Below are 17,677 nucleotides of genomic sequence, written 5' to 3'. Positions count from 1 at the left end.
GTGTGTCTAGCCCTGTCTGCTTATTTTATGTCAGACATCACAAACCAAATTCTTATTCCGTTAACAATAAGGTTAAGTATCTCTATCCTCTTGAGCGTGTGTGTCTATACATGAGTGTACTGTATGCGTGTGTCTGTGTGTATGTGCACGTGTGTGCCTGTCTGTCTGTTTAGCCAGTTTATTGGATGAACCCTCTTGCCTCGTCCTTATCCTTACCCTTTTGTTCCAGCATGCGAGCTGCTTCTAGTGCGGACACAACTTATATAGCAGGCAGCACACGTACCTATGTGGAATGTTTGTGCATCCTTCACTGGGTACCGAAGAGGAGACAGAGAGGGGGAGAGGGAGCGAGAGAGGGAGATGGAGAGAAAGGGAAGAGAGAGGAATAAAAGAGAAGAGAAAGGCAGCAAGAGAGGGTTTGTGAATCCGGTGGGTACCAGAGATGAGAGAGACAGAAGGAAAGAGAGAGCGAGAGATATAGAAGTGGGAGAGAGAGAGAGAGAGAGGCTGAATGCACACTCGGCTACATCTGAAATCTAACACAGCCATCCTCCTGTGACCCGTGATCGAGACAAGAGAAAGAGGGGAGGAGAGAGAAAAGGGTAAGAGATGCATAGGGCAAGCATAGGATCCTACTAGAGAGAATAGCGTAAGGCGTACAGACGGACAGAGGAGGAGGAGCAGGAGCAGGCAAGACGTGGAGCCCGCTACAGCCTCACCTGAATGGTAAGTGTGTCCTTCTAATTATATTTGTCTTGCAGTGCAATCAATATGACAGCTAATGAGAGAACGAGTGTGTGTGGATGTAGGATGTTTGTGAATCATAGAACATTTCATGAGAAACAAAACACGCTTAGAGAGAGTATTGAGTCGTCACAATGATACGCATATAATGACGAGAAGTCTCATGTCAAAAAAATGGGATTCGCTGTCCTCAGAGAGGAAGAGGCAGGAGAGACGAAGCGATACCATGTGGAACCATTCTAGCCAATGAGAAGGAAGATAGTGTGAAAAACAGGCACAACGCCATATAAAATAGTTTTTCTAAAAGTTGCCGGTATGCCACGTGTGTGTACTTATATTAGTACATTCGTAACAACCTAAACATCACACAACTTCTATTCAATCAAATAAGCTTCACATAGCAAATAAGCCGTTACAGTTTCTGGGGACCAAATTCGACATTCTCTCATTGACCTCCATACAAAARCGACTCGCTTGGTGGGCAATTTCTTTTTTTTAAACTCCACCTTCTGGAGGAGACCGATTGTGGACCGAGTTACCCTTTTCGCTTCAYCTCTTCCTCTCTGGTCCTCACCTTTCAATTCAAACCTTAATCGCATTTCTAATAGTTTCGCCTGATTATTATTCTGAAAGTTGCTATGCCAACTCCTGTATCTTATGTAAAATGTGTCCTGCTACTCAGTGTCTTAGGCTGCATTTACACRGACAGCMTTTACACAGACAGCATTTACACAGACAGCCCAACTCTGATCTTTTGGCAGAATATCCGAATGGGGTTGCCTGTTTAAACACAGCCTTAGAGACACACGTGTCATCAGGGGCCGCATTTGCTCATTTGTAAGTGATCATCTTTGGGTAGCCATGAAGGTGAGCATGTCAAAAGAATGAGAGGGAAAATGATAGAAATTACCTTTAAAAGTTTGGAACTTTCTATGATTCAAAATGGTAAATTACAGTGCCTTGCAAAAGTTTTCATCCTCCTTGGCGTTTTTCCTATATTGTGGCATTACAACCTGTAATTTAAATAGATTTTTATTTGGATTTCATGTAATGGACATACACAAAATAGTCCAAATTGGTGAAGTGAAATGAGAAAAAATAACTAATTTAAAAATAATTTAAAAATAAATAACAAATTTAAAAACGGAAAAGTGGTGCGTACATGTGTATTCAACCCCTTTGCTATGAAATCCCTAAATAAGATCTGGTGCGACCAATTACCTTCAGAAGTCACATAATTCGTTAAATAAAGTCCACCTGTGTGCAATCTCAGTGTCACATGATCTGTCACATGATCTCAGAACAGATACACCTGTTCTGAAAGGCCCCAGAATCTGCAACACCACTAAGCAAGGGGCACCACCAAGCAAGTGGCATCATGAAGACCAAGGAGCTCTCCAAACAGGTCAGGGACAAAGTTGTGGAGAAATACAGATCAGTGTTGGGTTATAAAAAATATCTGAAACTTTGAACATCCCATCCATTATTAAAACATTTTAAGAATATGGCACCACAACAAACCTGCCAAGAGAGGGCCGCACACCAAAACTCACAGACCAGGCAAGGAGGGCATTATTCAGAGAGGCAACAAAGAGACCAAAGATAACCCTGAAGGAGCTGCAAAGCTCCACAGTGGAGATTGGAGTATCTGTCCATAGGACCACTTTAAGCCGTACACTCCACAGAGCTGGGCTTTACGGAAGAGTGGCCAGAAAAAAGCCATTGCTTAAAGAAAATAATAACCAAACACGTTTGGTGTTCACCAAAAGGCATGTGGGAGACTCCCCAAACATATGGAAGAAGGGATTCTGGTCAAATGAGACAAAAATTCTGCTTTTTGGCCATCAAGGAAAACACTATGTCTGGAGCAAACCCAACACCTCTCATCACTCCGAGAACCCCATCCCCACAGTGAAGCATGGTGGTGGCAGCATCATGCTGTGGAGATGTTTTTCATCGGCAGGTACTGGGAAACTGTTCAGAATTGAAGGAATGATGGATGGCACTAAATACAGGGAAATTCTTGAGGGAAACCTGTTTCAGTCTGCCAGAGATTTGAGACTGGGATGGAGGTTCACCTTCCAGCAGGACAATGCTTTAGCATACTCGAGTGGTTTAAGGGGAAACATTTAAATGTCTTGGAATGGCCTAGTCAAAGCCCAGACCTCAATCCAGTTGAGAGTCTGTGGTATGACTTAAAGATTGCAATACACCAGCGGAACCCATCCAACCTGAAAGAGCTGGAGCAGTTTTGCCTTGAAGAATGGGCAAAAATCCCAGTGGCTAGATGTGCTAAGCTTATAGAGACATACTCCAAGAGACTTGCAGCTGTAATTGCTGCAAAATGTGGCTCTACAAAGTATTGACTTTGGGGGGGTGAATAGTTATGCATGCTCAAGTTTTCTGTATTTTGTCTAATTTCTTGTTTGTTTCACAATAAAAACTATTTTGCATCTTAAAAGTGGTAGGCATGTTGTGTAAATCAAATGATACAAACCCCACAAATAATCSATTTTAATTCCAGGTTGTAACAAATTAGGAATAATACTTTCACACGCCACTGTAATAACATTTCTGGTGAATATGTCACAGTTTCCAATACCTGCCAGAGTGAAAGTGTAAAGTAGGTTAAAGTAATTGTCCCAAGAAATCTCATTTTTAAAAGCTCATTCTGTTAACTCATACCCAAATAAAGTTGCTGATTCGTCCTTTACTTGCAGAAAAAAGACTGTTTCAAAAAATGCTTGAAATCTGCTTGCAACATGACATTATGTTCTTTGTTTAGAAGCAGTTAGCTAGAACGGTGGCAAACTTAGCTATACCGAACAAAAATATAAATGCAACATGTAAAGTGTCGGTGCCATGTTTCATGAGCTGAACAAAAATAAATAAATGTTTTTTTTCTTATGCACTAAAAGCTTATTTCTCTAAAATKTTGAGCACAAATTTGTTTACATCCCTGTTAGTTAGCATTTCTCCACGTGTAACCACACAAGCCCAGAACCTCCACATCCAGCATCTTCACATGGCTGAGACCAGCCACCTGGACAGCTGATGAAACTGTGGGTTTGCACAATCGAAGAATTTCTGCACAAACTGTCAGAAACTGTCTCTGGGAAGCTTATCTGCGTGCTCGTCGWCCTCACCAGGGTCGTGACCTGACTGCAGTTCAGCGACGTAACCGACTTCAGTGGGAAAATGCTCACCTTTGATGGCCACTGGCATGCTGGAAAAGTGTGCTCTTCACGAATGAATCCCGGTTTCAACTGTACTGGGCAGATGGCAGACGTATGGCGTGGTGTCGGCGAGCGGTTTGCTCATGTCAACGTTGTGAACAGAGTACCCCATGGTGGCAGTGGGGTTATGACATGGGCAGGCATAATTACGACCAATGAACAAAATTGCATTTTATCGATGGCAAATTGAATGCACAGAGATACTGTGATGAGATCCTGAGGCCCATTGTTGTGCCATTCATCTCATGTTTCAGCATGATAATTTAAGGCCCCTTTGTTGCAAGGATCTGTACACAAATCTTGGAAGCTGAAAATGTCCCAGTTCTTCCATGGCCTGCATACTCACCAGACATGTCACCCATTGAGCATGTTTTGGATGCTCTGGATCGACGTGTACGACAGTGTGTTCCAGTTCCCGCCAATATCCAGCAACTTCGCACAGCCATTGAAGAGGAGTGGTACAACATTCCACAGGCCACAATCAACAGTCTGATGAAGTCCATGCGAAAGAGATGTGTCATTCTGCATGAGGCAGATACTGACTGGTTTTCTGATCCACGCCCCTACCTTTTTTTTTAGGTATCTGTGACCATCAGATATCTGTATTCCCACTCATGTGATATCTATATATTAGGGCCTAATGAATTTATTTTAATTGACTGATTTCCTTATATGACTCACTAACTCACTCAAATCTTTTTAATTGTTGCATGTTGAGTTTATATTTTTGTTCAGTGTAGCTGGCTAGCCAACAAGAAAGCAAGTCAAGGCAGATCCTCCACACAGCCATCTCGCCATTCCCTTCTATTTCAAATCCTGTGGTTTGTAGCTAGAAGTTGGATGTCAAGATGAAACCTATTAAGCTGTTGATTGCCAAAATAAAGGAAACACTTGAGTAAATGAGGGATACAAAGTATATTGAAAGCAGGTGCTTCCACACAGGTGCGGTTCCTGAGTTAATTTAGAAATTCAAACAAACCATCATGCTTAGGGTCATGTATAAACATGCCCAGTTGCCCATTCTTTTGGATGGCATGGCTAGAAGAGATCTCAGTGACTTTTAAAGAGGGGTCTCACTCACCAGATCTCAATCCAATTGAATACTGAGACAGTGTTTTCCACCACCATCAACAAAACACCAAATTAAATCCCTTCCATAGATTTCCAGACACTTGTCGAATCTATGCCGAGGCGCATTGAAGCTGTTCTGGAAAATCGAGTTAATTCATATTGTAATTCATTTTAAAGACCCAGTGCAGTCAAAATTCAGTTTCCCTGTGTTTTGTATCATATTGTACAACAGCTGATGATACGAACACTGTAAAAGTCCGATGTTTTTTAACAGTGATATTTCCTGATAGTTGCTCATTGAAAATACAATCTACACAAGACATTCTAATCAGCAGGTTTGCATGGGCAAGAGTTTCGGCTTTTCATTGTGAGATTATCATGCGGTAAATAGATCAATAACAAAGAGATTTCCAAATCTCTCTGCCAATAACAGCTAGTTTCACATTTTCCCCTCCCCACCACTCCCAAACAGTCCTAGCAAAAATCTTGACAGAGACATTTTAGCAAAAAAATATTTTTTATTGGAAATCTATTACTCCATTGTTACCCAGAAATTATTTGATATTGATATAAAAACCGCTGCATTGGGCCTTTAAGTCATATTTCTCAGCTATCTGGAACACGGGACAGCTACTTTAATTGGTCAACAGCGGTCATACTGTATGTGCTGAATTTGTGGTATATCATCCATTATTCAGTGATAATGCCAGGATCAAAAATAAACGACAACGATAAAGCCAGATGCTGTTCGTGAAAATGTCACTGCCCAAGTGCCCATGTTCACCCAGGGCTAGATTCTATCAGATCCGCGCTCACCGACACCCGCGTAGGGTTGTTTTGGCCACGTCTGAGTTGGAACTAGATTTAGAGCTGTCAAATCCACAAGCGGCTCCTTACGCTAGTTAATCGCGGACACTCCTATTGGATGCAACAAAACCACCGACTTTATACGACAAATCTCATGCAGCCTCATTAGAATTTCATGCAGCTGCGCTACACGTTCAAACACTTAAATGCGTGATGCTCTGTTGTTTAAGACAGATAAGACTGATAGGCTATAAATCCCCCATCAACTAAACATGAAAACATGCATTAGCCTACACTTTCTATCGCCATTTCAAACTTCTAACGTGGTAGGAATAATAGGGGAGTGTTTTGACACAAGAGCAGCCGCTCACCTATTTGTCTGCTCATACCACAGTTACACCTCCAACCTCACCAAAACATCCACTATGCGGATGAATGCCAATGCGGGTTAACGCTCAATCTGATGGAATCGAAGCCAGTCACAGGCAGTGCTCTAAATTAATATTTTTCATTGGTATCACTGGTGCTCCTAATTTAAAAAGTTTGGAGCACTCATAAGAGTTATGAACACCACAAAATATTTAAGTGCCTTTGAACGGGGTATGGTAGTATGTGCCTGTCCAGAACTGCAATTCTGATCGGGTTTTCCACACTCAACAGTTTCCCATGTGCATCAAAAATGGTCCACCACCCAAGGACATCCAGCCAACATGACACAACTGTGGGAAGCATTGGAGTCAACATGGGCCAGCATCCCTGTGGAACGCTTTCGACACCTCAGAGTCCATACCGATGAATTGAGTCTGCTCTGAGGGCAAAAGGGAGTGCAACTCAATATTAGTAATGTTTTGTACACTCAGTGTAGAGCAACACACCTCGGTCAACAGTCGGAATCTGTAACAGAGATGCTGGGAAACGAGAAGCAGGTGCGTTTAGTAATACAAGAAACATGGAACGATACAAATCAAGAGTAGCGTCTAGACATGAAACACAACCAATACTGCCTGGGGAATGGAACTAAGGGAGTGACAGATAATCAGTGAAATGGTGGAGTCCAGGTGTGTCTCATGAGGCGCAGGTGCGCGTAACGATGGTGCCAGTTGTGCGTAATGAAGGTTGTCAGAGCCAATGATTAGTAAACTGTCGAAGGGGGACAGAAGTAGACGTGACAGTAACACCCCCCCCCCCCCCCCCCCCCCACTCCGGCCAGGGGGACGGCCTCGAGGGCAAGGAGCGGGCCGCGAAGGTGGAAATCACGGATGATGTTGGCATCCAGAATGTCCTCCACCGGAACCCAACACCGCTCCTCTGGACTGTGCCCCTCCTAGTCCACCAGGTACTGGAGCCGACCCCCACAACGTCGGGAGTCCTGTAGGGATCTGATGGCATAGGTGGGACCTCCCTCGATGTTCACGGGGTGAGGAGGGGTGTCGTGGGGACAGCCTCAGCCAGGGGACTAGGAACCACTGGCCTGAGAAGGGAGACATGAAAAGAAGGTGAGATACAGTAGTCACTATTGAGTTGTAATCTATTCATCACCTTGTTGACCCTCCGGAGAACCTTGWACTGCCCCACAAACAGGGGGCTCAGTTTCTTGCAGGGCAGGCGGAGTGGGAGGTTCCTGGTAGAGAACCAGACGTGGTCACCAGGATGGAACACGGGAGCCTCCCTGTGGTGGGCATCGCTCCACACTTCTGCGTGTCTTAACCACTCATCCACCGCAGGAGCTTTCGTCGGGCCCGGGGTCCACGGAGCCAGGGCCGGCTGATAACCCAGAACAGACTGGAAGGGAGTCAGCCCGTTGGAGGAGTGACGTAACGAATTCTGGGCATACTCCGCCCAGGGAAGGAATCGGGCCCACTTCCCCTGCTGGTCCTGGCAGTGGCTCCTCAGGAACCTTCCCAGCTCCTGGTTCATCCTCTCCACCTGCCCGTTAGACTGAGGCCTATCCCTGGAAGAGAGGCTGACCGTGACCCCGATCATCTCCATGAAGGTTCTCCATACACGTGATGTGAATTGGGGGCCACGCTCGGAGACGAGTCCTCCGGAAGGCCTTAATGCCGGTAGACCTGCTGGAACAGTGCCTCGGTGACCTGAGAGCAGTAGGGAGACCAGAGAGAGGGATAACACTACAGGATTTGGAGAATCTAGCCACAACCACCAAAATGGTGGTGAAACCATCAGAGGGGAGATCAGTGACAAAAATCAATGGATAGATGAGACCAGGGATGCTGAGGCACGGGAAGGAGTTTCCCTGCTGGAGCGTGCCGGGGGGATTTAGTTTGTCACACATAGAACAGGAGTTGACCTAGCGAATAACGTCCTGGGCCAAGGTGGGCCACCAATACTTTTCGGAGAGCTTGAAGAGTACGGGTGATCCCTGGATGACCAGCAACAACAGCTGTGTGCACCCAGGTCAGCAGCCGATCCCTTGTCCCTGTGGGAATGTAGATGCGCTCAGGAGGTCAGGTAGTGGGTGCGGGTTCCCTCTCCAGAGCCTGGTGAATGTCAGGGGCTACGACTCGAGAGGGGATGGGAAGCAGGTCCTCCGGCATTCAGTTGCCCASGCCGTGATTCTCATCCTCGACTTTGAGATGGTGGGATTATGGTGTCAGAGCCATGGGAGGCCAAGGATGATCTTGTGAGCTGGTGCACTAATGATGAAGGGAATGTTTTCATGATTAATGGACTCCACGGTGAGGGTGAGTGGTGTGGTGGTGTGTGCCGGATCCTAGTGGACAATTATCAAGGGCTGAAACCGGAAACGGAGAGGGGGTATGAGGTGATGTTCAGAGAGGAGGCAAGGGTCTGGTCAATAAAGTTCCCCGCTGCACCAGAATCCACTAGCGCTGTAGAAACAGTACATGAGGGACAGCTAGCTAATGTGAGCGACACTAAAAAGGGTTTGGCAGAAAATGATGAAGATGGGATACTCACACCTGCCCCAGGAGGTGGAAGATCACGAGACCATCCTTCTGCTCTTGTGTATCCCGAGTTGTGACGTACCAGACACTGCTGAAGCTGGTGCCCCCCTTGACCACAATAGGGACAGAGCCCCAGCTGTTTCCGTCTGCGTCGCTCAGCTGCAAGGAGGCGTGTGACCACTACCTCCATGGGTTCAGGCTCTGATCCAGAGTGGTCACTGAGGGAAGGAGAGAAGCGATGAGGGTACCGACGCTCCTGAAGTAGGTTATCCAGACGGATGGCCATCGCAATGAGTGCATCCAAGGAGAGGTTGTCATCACAACATGCCAGTTCCGTCTGGACCTCCGCTGGCTCATTCCATCCGCTGGATGCTGCTACTGTCCGGAAGGTGAGCGCGTACTCGGCAGCGGTCTGGTCATCCTACCGTAGTTGGAATAAGTACTCACCCCCCTCTCTGCCCTCCAGTGGATGATCGAAGATACCTCTGAACAGAGCCAGATGGCCATAGCCCACTCCAATGCCCGCCCAGCCAGCAGAGAAATAACCGTGGCAAACATGGGAGCTCCCACCATCGAGAGGTCCGTCTGGTGCGTAAAATAGAGGGAGCACTGGAGTAGGAAGMCACCACATTTAGATGGGGTTCCGTCATTTGTCCGGGAGGTACAAACGGGCATCGCTAACCTGGTCGGGCTGCTGAATGGACTGGTGTCCTGGCTTGCTGGGTTGACTGGTGGTAGAGTATCTTCCGCTAGTTGAAGGTAACACCTCTCGGGTATGTTCGAGACGTTGAAGAACGCAAAGGACCTCCTCCATAGCCGTCCCAGTTGCGCCAGCTGGTCGTGGTGCAGATGAAGTAGATATCCCTTTTCGTAGACCGCCTGGGAGATGTTCTGATTCCCTGCTGCTTCCATTTGTTGAGGCAGTGTTCTGTGACAGAGACGCTCGGAGTCGAGAAGCAGGGGGTGAGTTTAATAATACATGGAACGATACAAACCAAGAGTAGCATCTGGACATGGATCACATAACCAATACTACCTGGGGAATGGGAGTGACAGATATAGGGGAGGTAATCAGTGAAATGGTGGGGTCCAGGTGTGTCTCATGATGAGGCGCAGGTGCGCATAACAATGGTGCTAGGTGTGCGTAATGAACGTTGTCAGAGCCAGTGATTAGTAAAACGGCAACATCGAACGCCAGAGAGGGGGAGCGGGAGTAGACGTGACAGAATCATAAAAATAGAATGATTATTGGCATGGTTATTGGCTACATTGGCATGTTATTTGTTATTTGGCATGACAACAAATGAAAAAGCCAGGTGGCAGTAATGACAGGGTAGGAACCAAAGTGTTGGTCAATGGTTCCCAGGGGACCCTAATCACATTCGAATAGGTGTTACATTTAAACAAAGATTTTAAAATAGGCTATTTGATTCAGAACATGCCGTTGCACAAACAATGCTGATCTACACCACCACTGGTAGCAACCTGTATTAGATGTAAGGTTTGCGTTGTCCTAGATAATGCATTTAGCTAAATAGCATTTAGCTAGCCAGCCATAATAGCGATTAGCATTATGTTTGGCTCATGTCATATTTTGCAGAGAGAAATACACAGAAACTAATAGTAGCCTATAATAGAGATAATATCTGGATTTATGCTTGCAAGCAACGTGGAAAGCAACATCATTCTTGTTTTGTAAGAATCTGTTGTGCATGAATTGACAGCATGCTGAGAGAATAAACAGCATGGAGGAACTGTGTGCGGTCGTCACTAGTTACCACAGCCACAAAGTCTTAAACCGTGCCTATTTCTACAATTTCTCATCTTAAAATGTCCTTTTGAACCTAAAATGAACCCTAACCTTAACCACAATGCTAACATTATGCCCAACCCTAACCTTAAATTAACACCAAAAAGTGAATTTTTGTTTTCATAATTTTTTTTACGATACAGCCAATTTTGACTTTTGGCTGTGTTAACTAGTGATAACCCGAGGAGAGAGGAGTATGCAATTGAGTAACCATTTTTTAATTAACAATTATTATATAATTTCCCCAGAGCATCAATGTACTCTCATCCACCCAGCATCCAAACCCACAGATCAACAATCTGCCTGGGAGGCTGCAGACAAACTCCCATTGCAATCTCCCCATGTTGTCTGTAATTAGTCTGATCCACATACAGACACACACAGCAGCGTTAGGGGAAATATAAATACACAACAAGGTTATTTCAAAGTAGCGGGAGTGAAAATGCTACAAACACACACATGCGTGAATGCACACCCACGTGCACGTACGCAATCACAAATTCATAAACACACACACTACCAGTGGGAAGGGGCTCAGTAGGACTTCTTCTTCAATAAATAAATCACCAGAAACAGTGAAGAATTAAAGAGACACAGACCGAGCAACTGTTTCTAACACCCTACGCTGCAGCCTAGCAGCATCTGTATCTGCTGTATGGCAGTCATAGAAAAATAATTACCAGTCCAACCATTATGGCATAATTGGCTTGAATGGGAATGTCCCTTCTAGTAATTCTATTTCTATGATGGCAGCCACTTAGATGCTAATATGATAATGTCACACACAACGCAATTAGATGCCTTGTAGCACTTTACACAATGTATCAAATGTCTAATGCATGTGTGGTAATTGCTATTATGTGGCAAATCATGAAGGGAATACTTTTAGATTGCTATTAACTAAGAGGGTAATTATCTTGGGGTGGATAAAAAACTGTCACATATTGTGTTATCGGGCACCAAGTTGAGAAAAAAAATCTGAAAATAAGGAGGGACCACATGGACTTGACTAATAAGAAATGCTCATTTTTATTTTCAATTTCAAATCACTTCAATATGGTGTGCCCTACTGACCATGGCCTTGAGGTCTTCGATTAGAACACCTCTTTATAAGTACACGTTTGTCATGCAGCCCTACGCATCATATGATGGTGACTGTATAATATATACAGTGGGGAGAACAAGTATTTGATACACTGACGATTTTGCAGGTTTTCCTACTTACAAAGCATGTAGAGGTCTGTAATTTTTATCATAGGTACACTTCAACTGTGAGAGAAGGAATCTAAAACAAAAATCCAGAAAATCACATTGTATGATTTTTAAGTAATTAATTTGCATTTTATTGCATGACATAATATTGATACATTCAGAAAAGCAGAACTTAATATTTGGTACAGAAACCTTAGTTTGCAATTACAGAGATCATACGTTTCCTGTAGTTCTTGACTAGGTTTGCACACACTGCAGCAGGGATTTGGCCCACTCATCCCTACAGATTCTCCAGATCCTTCAGGTTTCGGGGCTGTCGCTGGGCAATACGGACTTTCAGCTCCCTCCAAAGATTTTCTATTGGGTTCAGGTTGGAGACTGGCTAGGCCACTCCGACCTTGAGATGCTTCTTACGGAGCCACTCCTTAGTTGCCATGGCTGTGTGCTTCGTGTTGTTGTCATGCTGGAAGACCCAGCCACGACCCATCTTCAACGCTCTTACTGAGGGAAGGAGGTTGTTGGCCAAGTTCTCGCGATACATGGCCCCATCCATCCTCCCCTCAATACGGTGCAGTCGTCCTGTCCCCTTTGCAGAAAAGCATCCCCAAAGAATGATGTTTTCCACCTCATGCCTTCACGGTTGGGATGGTGTTCTTGGGTTGTACTCATACTTCTTCTTCCTCCAAACACGGCGAGTGGAGTTAGACCAAAAAGCTCTATTTTTGTCTCATCAGACCACAATGACCTTCTCCCATTCCTCCTCTGGATCATCCAGATGGTCATTTGGCAAACTACAGACAGGCCTGGACATGCACTGGCTTAAGCAGGGGGACCTTGCGTGCGCTGCAGGATTTTAATCCATGAACGCGTAGTGTGTTACTAATGGTTTTCTTGAGACTGTGGTCCAGCTCTCTTCAGGTCATTGACCAGGTCCTGCCGTGTAGTTCTCGGGCTGATCCCTTACCTTCCTCATGATCATTGATGCCCCACGAGGTGAAATCTTGCATGGACCCCAGACCGAGGGTGATTGACCGTCATCTTGAACTTCTTCCATTTTCTATAATTGCGCCAACAGTTGTTTCCTTCTCACCAAGCTGCTTGCCTATTGTCCTGTAGCCATCCCAGCCTTGTGCAGGTCTACAATTTATCCCCTGATGTCCTTACACAGCTCTCTTGGTCTTGGCCATTGTGGAGAGGTTGGAATCTGTTTGATTGTGTGTGGACAGGTGTCTTTTATACAGGTAACGAGTTCAAACAGGTGCAGTTAATACAGGTAATGAGTGGAGAACAGGAGGGCTTCTAAAGAGAAAAACTAACAGGTCTGTGAGAGCCGGAATTCTTACTGGTTGGTAGGTGATCAAATACTTATGTCATGCAATAAAATGCAAATTAATTATTTAAAAATCATACAATGTGATTTTCTGGATTTTGAGCCTCGAAAATTACAGACCTCTACATGCTTTGTAAGTAGGAAAACCTGCAAAATCGGCAGTGTATCAAATACTTGTTCTCCCACTGTATCAATATAACCAAGGTATATAACCACAATATACCAGGTCACTATTCACTGTTCTTCACTATCCCTACCAAAAAGTATAACCCACAAACACACACACACACAACACAACACACACACACACACACACACACACACACACACACATCACACAACACAACACACACACACACACACACACACACCACACACACACACACACACACACACACACACACACACACACACACACATTGAAGTCGGAAGTTTACATACACTTTAGCCAAATACATTTAAACTCAGTTTTTCCACAATTCCTGACATTTAATCCTAGTAAAAAATCCTTGTCTTTGGTCAGTTAGGAACACAACTTATTTTAAGAATGTGAAATGTCACAATAATAGTAGAGTGAATGATTATTTCAGCTTTTATTTATTTCTTCACATTCCCAGTGGGTCAGAAGTTTACATACACTCAATTAGTATTTGGTAGCTTTGCCTTTAAATTGTTTAACTTGGGTCAAACATTTCAGGTAGCCTTCCACAAGCTTCCCTCAATAAGTTGGGTGAATTTTGGCCATTCCTCCTGACAAGCTGGTGTATCTGAGTCAGGATTGTAGGCCTCTTGCTCGCACACGCTTTTTTCAGTTCTGCCCACAAATTTTCTATAGGATTGAGGTCAGGGCTTTTGTGATGCCACTCCAATACCTTGACATGTTGTCCTTAAGCCATTTGCCACAACTTTGGAAGAATGCTTAGGGTCATTGTCCATTCTTATGGCGGTGTTGAGTAGTGGCTTCTTCCTTGCTGAGCGGCCTTCTCAGGTATGTCGACATAGGACTCGTTTTACTGTGGATATAGATACTTTTGTACCTGTTTCCTCCAGCATCTTCACAGGTCCTTTGCTGTTGTTCTGGGATTCATTTGCACTTTTCGCACCAAAGTACGTTCATCTCTAGGAGACAGAACGCGTCTCTTTCCTGAGCGGAATGACGGCTGCGTGGTCCATGGTGTGTTTATACCTGCGTACTATGTTTGTACAGATGAAATGTGGTACCTTCAGACGTTTGGAAATTACTCCCAAGGATGAACCAGACTTGTGGAGGTCTACAAAAAAAAGAGGTCTTGGCTAATTTCTTTTGATTTTCCATGATTTCAAGCAAGAGGCACTGAGTTTGAAGGTAGGCCTTTGAAGTATATCCACAGGTAAACCTCCAATTGACTCAAATGATGTAAATTAGCCTATCAGAAGCTTCTAAAGCCATGACATCATTTTCTGGAATTTTCCCAAACTGTTTTAATTAAGGCCACAGTCAACTTAGTGTATGTAAACTTCTGACCCACTGGAATTGAGATACAGTGAAATAATCTGTCTGTAAACAATTGTTGGAAAAATGACTTGTGTCATACACAAAGTAGATGTCCTAACTGACTTTCCAAAACTAGTGGTTGAAAAACGAGTTTTAATGACTCCAACCTAAGTGTATGTAAACTTCCGACTTCAACTGTATGAATATACATGCACTCACACACACTCATTGACTAATGTATCTTTCAATCCGAGTTTCTAAGTGTAATAAAGCAGCTGTGAGACTGGCCAGGTTAGTGTATCTTAGCAACAGAGGGGCATCAGATTCTCCTAGCCTCCAGCAGACCACTGAAACCATATGAGCTCTCTCTCTCTCTCTCTCTCTCTCTCTCTCTCTCTCTCTCTCTCTCTCTCTCTCTCTCTCTCTCTCTCTCTCTCTCTCTCTCCTCTCTCCTCTCTCCTCTCCCCTCTCTCTCTCTCTCTCTCTCTCTCTCATTAATTGGAGTTTGTGGTCAGAGGACAGTCGGTCATATTTGCGTCAGTGCAGGTTTTGTACTGGGTGAGGTAATGTCTTATGTCTCCTCTTTCCTCCTTGTAGCTTGACGGTGTCCATACCTCAAGGTGTGACTGACGTCTACTGTCTGTGACTCACCTGGCCACCATCTCAGATCCACCATCCCTTTTCTCTGAACAAGGTCAACCTACACCACAGGTCGACCTTCATAACCACCATCACTTAGAGTCGAACATTACCCAGAAGCCCATCCAGAACTCCATTACCCAGAAATCCCTCCGAAACTACCCAGCAGCAGCATGCAAACCCCGGCCTCCATGGTGATGGGCATCGTGTTCGCCCCTCTGGGCCTGGTGCTGATCTTCATGGCAGCCATCACGCCCCAGTGGAGGGAGGGGCAGACCCAGCTAGTGGGTGTGGCCGGGGCTGAGCCCCACCTCCTCCTGCGCACCGATGGCCTATGGGAGAGCTGCCTACAGGTGGCCCACTCGGAGCTGAAGCAGTGCTGGCCAGTAGAAGGCGCCTACCAGAGCGACCCACAGGTGAGGCTGGCGCAAGGCCTTGTGCTCAGCTCCTTGTTCCTGTGTGGTGCCGGCATTGTGCTGGCCAGTGTGGGGGTGAGGTGCTGGACCGACCTGCCTCTGAGAAGCGTGGTGGCGGCGGGAGGCCTGCTAGTGGCGCTGTCAGGCCTGCTGAGTCTAACCGCCCTGGGGGTGTACACACACAACCTGGGAATACTGGGGATGGAGCAGACACCCCCCCACAGACCTCATCATAGGCTGCCACAGCTCACTCTACATCCGGCCGGGTCGCTCTACTTCGGCTGGGTGGGGGGATGTGTACAGGTGGTGGGAGGGGTGGCCCTACTGCTCAGCTTCAAGATTCGGCCCAGATGTCCCTCCTGTACCTTATGCTCACAGCTGAAGAACAAGCAGGACACAGAGGTGTACGACGTCAGCTGTTAGTGGAGACTGGGGGAGAGTTACTGTGAGTGAAGATGATAGATTGGATTTACCCTTAACACTACAAAGCCAAGCCGAGCCGAACCGAGCTGTACTGCAATTGCTTGGTATGTTTCCACCATAGTTGCTAGAACAATGCTGGAAAGGACATTGTGAAAAGAAAATATCTAAGCCAACACAGTAAGGTTCAGGTCAACACCAGGAGTAGACTGGGACCAGAAATTGGCACTGGCATTTCTAAAACACTTTTCCTCGAGGCCCCCAAACCGGACAATTTTTTCCTTGAAGCCCCCATTATTAGCTAAATAATGATCAATTTGTGCAAAAAAACAAGCTAGAAAGGGATACTGGTCTAAAAATGTACCCGAAAAGCCAGCTGGCCATTCTGCCCCTGGGTTCAGTGGTGGGAGTCTTTTGTTCGTTTGGCACTAAAGTATAATTGAGGGTGTAATGAAGGATGATGAACTTTAACTTTTGTAAAGGAAGCTGTATGGCACTGTTGTGTTTTACTTGGAGATGCTAACCTTCAAAAAGTATTCATGTTGCCTTTAACTGCAAAAAAAAGTGTATAACTGTCACAAAGCAATGTTTTGATGTCAGCCTTACAGGTAGTTGTAGTAGCCTACTACCCATGCCTTTGCCAACTCTTTTCCCTTTGCCTAATACTATTTCTGTTTTTCTCTTTCTTTCCTGATTGTCATTAAGTCATAGTTTCTGTCGGACACAATATTTGAACACACAGTAGACCCTACTACTTCTGTATCAAACTAAATGTATATGATTTAGGGATAATCTTAGATCTAAGGGCATATTTAGGACTTAAGCTTTAGAAGCAGTGTTAGTTGTTGACCATTTTTTGACAATACCTCAATAAAGAATTAAATCACGAATTGTATAGCATTTTAAGTCAGGCATACATTACAGATGCCAAATCCTATTGATAACTGGGAAGATTTGATCAAGATGTTTATACTGTTTGTAGTGTAGAGATAATATAAGGGGAAAACATATTATTTCGATGTCATTTGGAACTGTATAATAGTTGTCAGTATGTAATGTATTGCTACTATGATTCTACTGTGAATAAAGAGGTTTGTTAACTGTGCAACAAACACTGTCATCGGAGTTTGTAATGATTATTTTGTAAAACTGTAATATTCACAATTCACACTGTCAACACTGGCTGAAAAGCCAACAATAACAGTGTCTGTGTGAAGACGGAACTGGCACGCACGCACGCACGCACGCACGCACGCACGCACGCACGCACGCACGCACGCACGCACGCACGCACACACACACACACACACACACACACACAGAACATTTAAGTGGAAGCAGGGCAGTAGCTCCACCCCCTCTCTTTGCAAGGTATGGGCAAGTCTATGGCCCAAATGTCGCCTCCCCTTCTGAAATTCCAAAGCTGCAAACACTTGCGAAATCTTGATTTTTCCAAATGATCGAGAGGGGTCCACCTCATCTCTCAGGCCCCTCATTTCTCAGGCCTCTCTCTATACTGACACCTACTGGAGACCTCATTTCTCAGGCCCCTCACCCTCATCTCCCATGCCCCTCTCCCCTTGTCATCATCCAA

The 17,677-nt window shown here is 45.1% G+C and overlaps 1 protein-coding gene across 1 annotated transcript; it reads left to right on the top strand.

The window, feature by feature from the left end:
• The first annotated feature begins 232 nt into the window (after positions 1-232).
• Positions 233-17,183, top strand: cldn23l (claudin 23-like). Its single transcript, XM_024146211.1, has 2 exons — positions 233-726; positions 15,206-17,183. The coding sequence occupies exon 2, from the start codon at positions 15,421-15,423 to the stop codon at positions 16,084-16,086; it is 666 nt and encodes a 221-aa protein (XP_024001979.1). The 5' UTR covers positions 233-726; positions 15,206-15,420; the 3' UTR covers positions 16,087-17,183.
• The last annotated feature ends 494 nt before the right edge of the window (positions 17,184-17,677 follow it).

This window comes from Salvelinus sp. IW2-2015, unplaced genomic scaffold (assembly GCF_002910315.2).
Source record: "Salvelinus sp. IW2-2015 unplaced genomic scaffold, ASM291031v2 Un_scaffold16326, whole genome shotgun sequence".
NCBI classification, from domain to species: Eukaryota; Metazoa; Chordata; class Actinopteri; order Salmoniformes; family Salmonidae; genus Salvelinus; species Salvelinus sp. IW2-2015.
Note: the sequence above shows the minus strand (reverse complement) of the source record. Positions and strands in the feature narration are given on the sequence as shown.

Coding starts and splice junctions, on each gene's coding strand:
- cldn23l (XM_024146211.1), top strand. CDS start 15,421: ATGCAAACCCCGGCCTCCATGGTGATGGGCATCGTGTTCGCCCCTCTG.